We start from the raw sequence: 7,742 nt of genomic DNA, 5'->3' as shown, positions 1-7,742 counted from the left end.
TGGCCAGGCGCCAGAGAGGCTTCCAAACCTTTCCTATTAGCTCCTCTACCCTTACAAGAAACCGGGGGGTCAACAGTTCTGTGCCGGAACCGTCCGTGCGGCAGCTCAGGCCACGCCGGGAAAGGCGGTCCGGCGAACCTCACGCAGCCACGTGTGGGGCTGGCACGCGGGAGCCCACAGGACTCATACCGATCACCGCGTGTGGAGGCACTTGCCTGGCCGGCCTGTGTTTTCTTCTTCCAATCTGTGCATCATACAGCACCTGCACAACCCCACCGGGCGTCCTCACGGGGGGGGGGGGGGGGGTCCAGGGGGCTTCCTGACCTGCTGTGGCACAGGGCACCTGCCGGCCCTGGAGCACCAACGTCTACTATCAAAGGGAAGCTTGGGTCTCTGTGTGAGCTCAGTCCCATCCCTGCGGGACTCGTCCACGGGGACTCAAAGGTCAAGGGGCAGTGGGTTTGCAGCTCCTCCCCGGGGCTGGTACCAGGGCACGGTGCTCAACGGGGAGGCAATTTCTCGAGGTCGTGCTGGCGGGCAAGTGGTAGGACCTGGACTGAACCTGCAAGGAGCGCGGGCTGCGCGGGGCCGCACGCTGCTCAGCCGGGAGTGGGGCTCAGGGGCCGCGGGGCCCGCACGCTGCTCGGCCGGGAGTGGGGCTCAGGGGCCTGTTTGGCCCATGCACGCCCCCCACCCCTGTGAACTCCATGTTCACCCACTGCCGTGAGGCCCAGGCTCAGATCTGGGGCAGGAGCCCTGGCTCCAACCCCTAACCATCACTGTTTTTTTTTTTTTTTTTTTTTAAATTTCTGAGATCGAGCGTGAGCAGGGGAGGGCCAGAGAGAAAAAGACACAGAATCTGGAACAGGCTCCGGGCTCTGAGCTGTCGGCACACAGCCTGATGCAGGGCTCGAACCCACAAACTGTGAGATCACGACCTGAGCGGAAGTCAGACGCTTAACTGACTGGCCCCCCAGGTGCCCCACCCATCAGTCCCAGGATGTTTCCTGTCCCCTCCTCCCTGGAAAGCCTGGCCCAGTTCGCTAGACTAAGGCTCCTCTGTTGGCAGCAATCATCTCATCCCATACCACACGTTCCTACGCTCCACTTTACCTCGAGCAGCAGCACTTAGGAAACCATCTCAGTCTGGACGAAAAGCCTCAGGCCTGCCCCTGCGCCAGGGGAACCTTCCACGCGGTGGAAGAGAAAGCAGCACTCTGGTGGGAGGCTCAGTACTTCCAAGGCTAATCAACTCCACCTGTAACTATCATTTTCATTCTCGGGAAGCTCACTTTACCTAAGTGACTGGTAAATCCCACGAGGGTGTGCTGGCTTCCTTCCACAAATATCTGGCTTTTCCAGTTCCATCTATTTATTTTCAAACTTAGGCTATTTGTCCATTGGGATCACAGTCAAAGATCAGGGACACAAGGAGGTAGCAACCCGGGCCCCCAGCCTGTTCCCACCAAAAGCCGTGACCAAGTGGTAATTCCCTTCCCGCCTCAAAGACAAAGGACACTTTAAGAATTTTTAAAATTTTAATACAGTTCAAATCAGTGTGCCGGGTTCATTTCAGCTCCTTTACTGCCAAACCTAGGAGAAAAGAGATACGAAAGTGAGCCATCTAGAACATATGTTTTATTTTGAATTACTCTTGTCTGATTCTGTACTTACACTAAAGAGAACTAATGAAGTTCAGGAATTAAGCATACCAGGGTGCCTCTGCTCCAAGTATTAAGTGTTTCACAACGAAGGTAACAACACCAACCACAACATACAAAACAAAACACATTCCCTCTCTCAGCCTTCAGGAAGGTCTCAAGCAGTGACAAGGCCAGGCCGTACCCGCTGACTTCTCACTGTGAAGAGGCAGGAGGCGGACCCTGGGGGCACTCAGCACTCGCGCCAGGTCCTCCCCCAGCAGGATGGGCCCTGTCTAACCTGTGCTCATGGCCTGCAGTATTTCATTTCCCGACCCGCACCACTGGGGGCCAGTACAGTCAGCACCTTGCAGGGCCGTGGGGAGAAGGGAACGAGTTGCCCACAATGCATGAGAAAAGCACGACCGGCAACAAAACAAACTGTCCCCCCAACCCCAAGGACACGATTCCCGGTATGGGACGAACTCTGAAAGTCACGACTATTCACCCCTTGCACGGCCAACAGCAAGAAGAGATACTTGGGACGCGCCACAAATGCACCTTCCGAAGTCTGGGGACACCTCAAGGAACGAGATGGAGACACACGCACGTTCCACATTTCTGGTGCCCCGGCCCCCGGCCTCAGACTCACTCACCTGGGGGCAGCGACTGCTTCAGTTTCTCTGCCTTCTCCTTGTCTGTGATGACCAGCGTGTAAAGGTACCTGCTGCAGCGGACTTTAAACTTCACGTTATCCTTGTTTTTCTTGATCTTGACAGCTACCAAACAGACCAGAATGAGTAATTAAATTGTGTCACAAAAGAGACGTCACGGGGTTCACCTGCTTTGCATTTATGCAGAAAGCGGCGCTCTGGACCGCAACCCCGGACAGGGCAGTGCTCCTTCCCTGCGCCCGGCCTCTGCTGAAAGAGAAAACAAGAGACCCTCTACGGCTTCACTATTTAAAGAGTTGTCAGAAACCTGTATTTCCCAGGGCATCTGGGTGGCTCAGTCGGTTAAGTGCCCAGCTATTAAATTTGGCTCAGGTCATGATCCCAGGCTCATGAGACCGAGGCCTGTGGGCTGCACTGAGCGTGAAGCCTGCTTGGGATTCTGTCCCTCCCTCTCCCTCCAGTATGTAGGATCTGTCTGTCTGTCTGTCTGTCTCCCTCAAAACAAGACACTGCATTTCCCTCCAGTTCTCTTCCCTGGGACAACGGGAACAGCTTGCTTCAGGACCCCATCACCTGCAGTGAGACACGTGCTAAGGCTTTCCCTTAAATTCATGAAACCCGTTTTCCAGCCTCTTTCCTACCACCAAATCCTCTCCCAGGACCACAGCGTGACCACAAGGAGCCCCAAGTGTAACCCAAGTTAGCAGGGCAGGGCTGGAGATTTGCTGCCCGTGGCCGCTCACTCCCTGCACGTTACATGTTTCTTGTGCCCACCCAACTCCAGGGCAGCACACACTCCCCAGAATGCACTACCGTCACCAGTGGATTATCGACCTCCATCAAGAGCCTGGAGACTATGGAAGGCAGGGCTCCAGCGGCTCAGCCCAAGCACCTGACCAGACGGATACACAAGCAATCAGCCCCCACGGACGCAGCACGAGATTAACTTGGACTCACAAGCCACAACTCGGGCGTCTGCCAGTGAGTGCTGGAGACAGAGGCCACAGCACGGGAAGCAGCACTGAAGCCCGCCCCAGGCAATGGCTGCCTCTGCTGATGTTTTAACACACTCAGAAACCCGGGCTTTCATTCACACCAACCTGCTGTGCTATATAACACCCGCGTGTGTCACAGCCAAGGACACTGCACTGCCCCCAGCGGCTGCTGCATGCCTGTGAACCCGGTGACCCGTCTGTGGGTGATGCCCACGGATCTTTTGAAGAAAAAATGTTTATCCAACATCAGGGCGTGCAGTAACCCCACTTCCGGGCACGCACCCAGGAGGGCCGAGAGCAGGGACAGGAGACTGCACACCAGCGTTCGAGGCAAGAGTCAAAAGCCAAAAAGTAGAAACCGAATGCCCACCGACCCCAACGCGGCACATCCATGCGATGGATCATTCGCCTCAAAGAGGGAATTCTGACAGATGCCAGAACCCCGAAGGCGCCACGCCAACGAAGCAAGCCAGTCACGAGAGCACAGACCCGGTTCTTGCTCACAGGAGGGATCTGGAACAGTCCATGACGAAAGTAAAATGGCAGCTGCCAGGGATTGCAGGGAGAGGGCGGGGAGTTACCGCTTTGCGGGTGCAGCTCAGTTTTTCAAGATCCAGCGCTCCGACATCGTGGCGGAGCATGGAGAGCAGGCACTGGGGCCAGTGACCTGAACACTTACAGTAATTACGCTTCACCGGGGCTCATTCGGTGAAGTGTCTCACTCGACTTTGGCTCAGGCCACGATCTCATGGTTCTTGAGACCGAGCCCTGCATCAGGCTCCGCACAGACAGTACAGGACCTGCTTGGGATTCTCTCTGCCCCGCCCCATGCGTGCACTCGACTCTTAAATTAAATGAACTTAAAAACAAAAAAAATAAACTTCCTATTATGCATATTTTTACCTTCAGTCTGGACACGGAACACCCTATCACACCCTATCGTGTCTGCAGGACCGGAACTCGGACCTCCCAGGCCACACTGTAAAACCAGGCCCCAAAGTCAAACACCAACCGATCTGTCGGATTTGGTGCCATTTCTTCACCGTAGTAAAGTTTCTAAAGGACCCTCTGATGTGACCCTGGCACCAATCCCACAGGACAGATGCTAGCATCCCGCCTTCAACTGAATCAAAGGGTAATGTGTTGTTTAAGTGAATGAGGACGGCTACTTGCCGACAGACCTGGGATGTGAACCAGTCGCCTGCGGCCGCCAGGACCCTCAGACAGACAGGCGTTCTTGTACCAGAAGCTACTTGTTCCCACAGATGGCCACCATCACAAACAGTACCAGAGGATCAAAGGTAACAGGGGCACTGGGACCCCCTCCCCCTTAGAAAGCTCTCCCCGCCCACCATCCTTCCCAGGACAAGCCATGGGACAGGACAGCCAGGGCCCGAGCTGCCTCCATCCACAGCTCCACTTCCACAGATTATCTCGGAGTATCTGATGTAGCAGAGAGGACTCCGGGCTAAAAAACAAACAAACAACAAAAGAAAACAAAACAGAAAAAACTCCAAAAGGGTGCCCGGGGGGCGGTTGAAGGACCACCAATCGCTTGGTTTCAGCTCAAGTCACCATCCCAGCGTCCTGAGTTGAGCCCGAGTTGGGACTCTGCTGCGCGTGGAGCCTGCTAAGATTCGCTCTCCTCCCTCCCTGCTCGCTCGAACTATAAACCACCCTCCCTCCAAGGCATAAAGTCAAGATCTACCCCGCGTTAAGCACAAGCCCTCAAACCTCTCGAAACTACAACGAAGGGAGAACAGAACTCCCTCCCACACGTGCTGCAAACCCCAATATCACGCGGGCACCGCGGCCACGCTTGCGGTTTTAGGCTTCGGACCTCAACACCCCTCCCTTTCCCTTATTCACACATCGGGAAACCAAGTCCCACGTGTCAATCACGAGGACACCGGCCGCCGCGGGCCCACAGCCCAGCCTGCTGCACCGGAGTAAGGGTTCGGAAACCCACCTTTCCGGACCCCCACCCAGCAAGGCTTCTACTCGGGACGCACCTCCTGTTTTAACTACGCACGGCTCCTACAACGTTCACAATTAGCCGAGGGAGGGAGGAAACACGCTGCCCAACGAGGTTTTCCTTCGGGAAGCGCCGTAGAACCACCGCTCTCCGCAACAGCCTCCTCGGGGACGGCGCTCGGGGTAGGGGCCGCCCCACGCGCGCGCCACCACCACCACTCCGCCCTCTCGCACGGTGAAGGCGCCCACTTACACTTGGCATCCTTTCGCCGGGCCGTGAGCAGAAAATCCTTGATTTCTTCAATTTTGCGAGGCTGCAACACAAAGAAACGAGCCATGAGCTGCAGACACGCTTTTTCTGGCCGTGACTTGACCCCCGCCACCAGCCCCTAGCGGGGATCGGAGACCCCCGCTTAGGCGCTCCCGCCGCGGGGGCCCAGCGCCTTTCCCGGAAGGTCCCGGCAGGGGCCGTACTCACCATGGTTACGAGGGGCGCAGGCGAGCGCGCGGCCGGCACCTGCGGAGAAAACAGACGTTGGCGTCAACAGGGTGCGGGGAGTGACGACCCACGCTTCTCTTCCCCATCCCCCCCGAAATGCCGACCCCGTCGCACTCCATACTCCTCCCCCGCACCCTCAATCCACACTCGAGTTCCTCAGGCCCCACTCCGTCGTGGATTACCCCGGATTACCCGCCAGAGTCCCGCTTACCGCCCAAGAGACACTCACGGCAAACAGTAAGAAGAGAGGCCGGAAAAGAACGAGACTTCCGTTTCCTGGCTGTTAAACCCTCCCCCGAAGGAAACTGGGTACGGTGTCTGCAAAGGGTCAAGCATTACATAGGCGTTTATCCTTCCCGTTGCAGCATCTCTGCCCCCTTCTGGCCTATATGAAAAGTGCAGATCGAGGACTGAAATGGGCCGCCTCCCTCCTCTCTTAATTCTCTTTACCTTTCCCACCCCCAGCCCCTCACCTGGGCTTTCCTAGGCTTTATTTCAGATCCGATTTAAAGACCGAACACTAATTATCTACTATTTTCATTAGATCTGTGTGTCTGGCATCTACGCAAAGACTTTCCTATTTAAATAAAGGGATCCTCTTATGTACATCTTAGAACTTCTTTCTAGGGGTTTCTCACATTTCTGTCTGATCATCTTCTCCGCCGATGTCTAATCCATCATGCCGTTTCCAATTCATTTAAGAACTGGTGTCCAGTAAGGATAAACTAACACTTCAAATAGCTGACAATTATGGAGCGCGTATACAGGGCATCCCCTGTGCTAAGCACTTTACCCGTGGGGCCTCTGATCGCCAGGAGCACCTGTGAGAGGTGGCTCTTGTTGATACCCCAGTTTTACCCATGGGGAGAATGAAGGTTTGTCCTTTCGGAGAAAACTGAAGCCAGGACTTGAACCCCACGGGGGTTGGATCCTAGGCCCAGGCTCCCCGCCACTGCTTTCGGAGGCCGTGCACCTGAAACGGGCTGGCAGGTCTGGGCAGGACCTTTCCTGTGCCCTCGCGGTTCCTCCCAGCCTCCATCCCATGCCTGGCCTTATTTTCTCCGCAGGCATTTACCCTCAGCTCTCATACAACGTCTTTTCAGGCAGGCTCTGGGAAACCTGAGGGTATCGACCTTATTTTTATCTTCCACTCTTATTCGATTTTCAACCTCTCTACAAATGTCTACATTTTATTATATTTGTTTCCCCCCAAATTTAATAACTGCACGACAGAATGTAATTGCCGTGCGCTTATTATTACAGAGCAGCTCACCTGAAGACAAAGAGTACTTCACCATGAACTTTGCTTTGAACTTACTCTCCTCCATCCTTCCCTCCCTCTCTCCCTGCCTTCTGTTAGATAAGCCCAGCTTGAGCCTCTTTCTGGGGGACACAGGGAAGGATAAACTGACAGTCTTTGCCCCAGGGAAATCACGAAGGGCCCCAACTGTGCTAGGGAGCCTTTTAAGAGAAGCCAAACTATGTATAAATACAGATGTATCTGGGTATTAACAGTCGGGCATGTTAATTGGCAGGAGCCTAATTTTAAATCATCTGAAGGTTGGGGTCCAGCCTGGGAATCATGGGAGCCTCAGCTCTGACCTGAGAAAAACATGCCCGAATGCCTCAGCCTGGCTTTGCCAGCCCTTCTCCATCCAAGGCTGGTGACTGCCTGGTCTTTTGTCCCCTACTGCTCAGCCACAAGCAGCCAGCTTTTCGGCCCAACCAATTGGCACCTCTTGGCTCCAGGTGCCTTTCTCTGCTGTCCCCTCTGATACTGAGTCCTGTCCAGCTTCCACCCCCACCTTCAGGCAGGACCCTTCCCCTCTGACCCCTGTCACTCGTCACTGGCACAGCAGACACACTCCCGACAGACTGTGTGACAGTATTAAACTTCTGAGACATTTGCGCCGTCTTTTCTTTGAAGACAAGAATGGGGCTCAGCATCCCCTTGATAACT

General features: G+C 55.1%; 1 protein-coding gene across 2 annotated transcripts; it reads right to left on the bottom strand.

Moving 5' to 3' along the window:
- Positions 1-1,525: 1,525 nt before the first annotated feature.
- Positions 1,526-6,077, bottom strand: RPL38 (ribosomal protein L38). Of its 2 annotated transcripts, none has more exons than XM_039229823.1 (5): positions 6,012-6,077; positions 5,762-5,800; positions 5,537-5,597; positions 2,297-2,419; positions 1,526-1,593 (listed from the first exon to the last, which is right to left on the bottom strand). In XM_039229823.1, exons 2-5 carry the CDS (start codon positions 5,762-5,764, stop codon positions 1,568-1,570), a joined length of 213 nt encoding a protein of 70 aa, XP_039085754.1. In that variant the 5' UTR covers positions 5,765-5,800; positions 6,012-6,077; the 3' UTR covers positions 1,526-1,567. The 2 variants fall into 2 exon arrangements, with proteins under 2 accessions (XP_039085754.1, XP_039085752.1); XM_039229821.1 differs by having other exon boundaries at positions 5,994-6,065.
- Positions 6,078-7,742: the final 1,665 nt, after the last annotated feature.

The sequence above is a fragment of the Hyaena hyaena genome, unplaced genomic scaffold (genome assembly GCF_003009895.1).
Source record: "Hyaena hyaena isolate Hyena2069 unplaced genomic scaffold, ASM300989v1 scaffold_39, whole genome shotgun sequence".
NCBI lineage: Eukaryota > Metazoa > Chordata > Mammalia > Carnivora > Hyaenidae > Hyaena > Hyaena hyaena.
The sequence above is the reverse complement of the archived record's forward strand: the minus strand, read 5'-3'. Positions and strand labels throughout refer to the sequence as shown.

Coding starts and splice junctions, on each gene's coding strand:
- RPL38 (XM_039229823.1), bottom strand. Junction 2,420..5,536: donor CCGGCGAAAGGATGCCAAGT/GTAAGTGGGCGC, acceptor TCTGTTTGGTAG/CTGTCAAGATCAAGAAAAAC. Junction 1,594..2,296: donor GAAGCAGTCGCTGCCCCCAG/GTGAGTGAGTCT, acceptor CTTTTCTCCTAG/GTTTGGCAGTAAAGGAGCTG.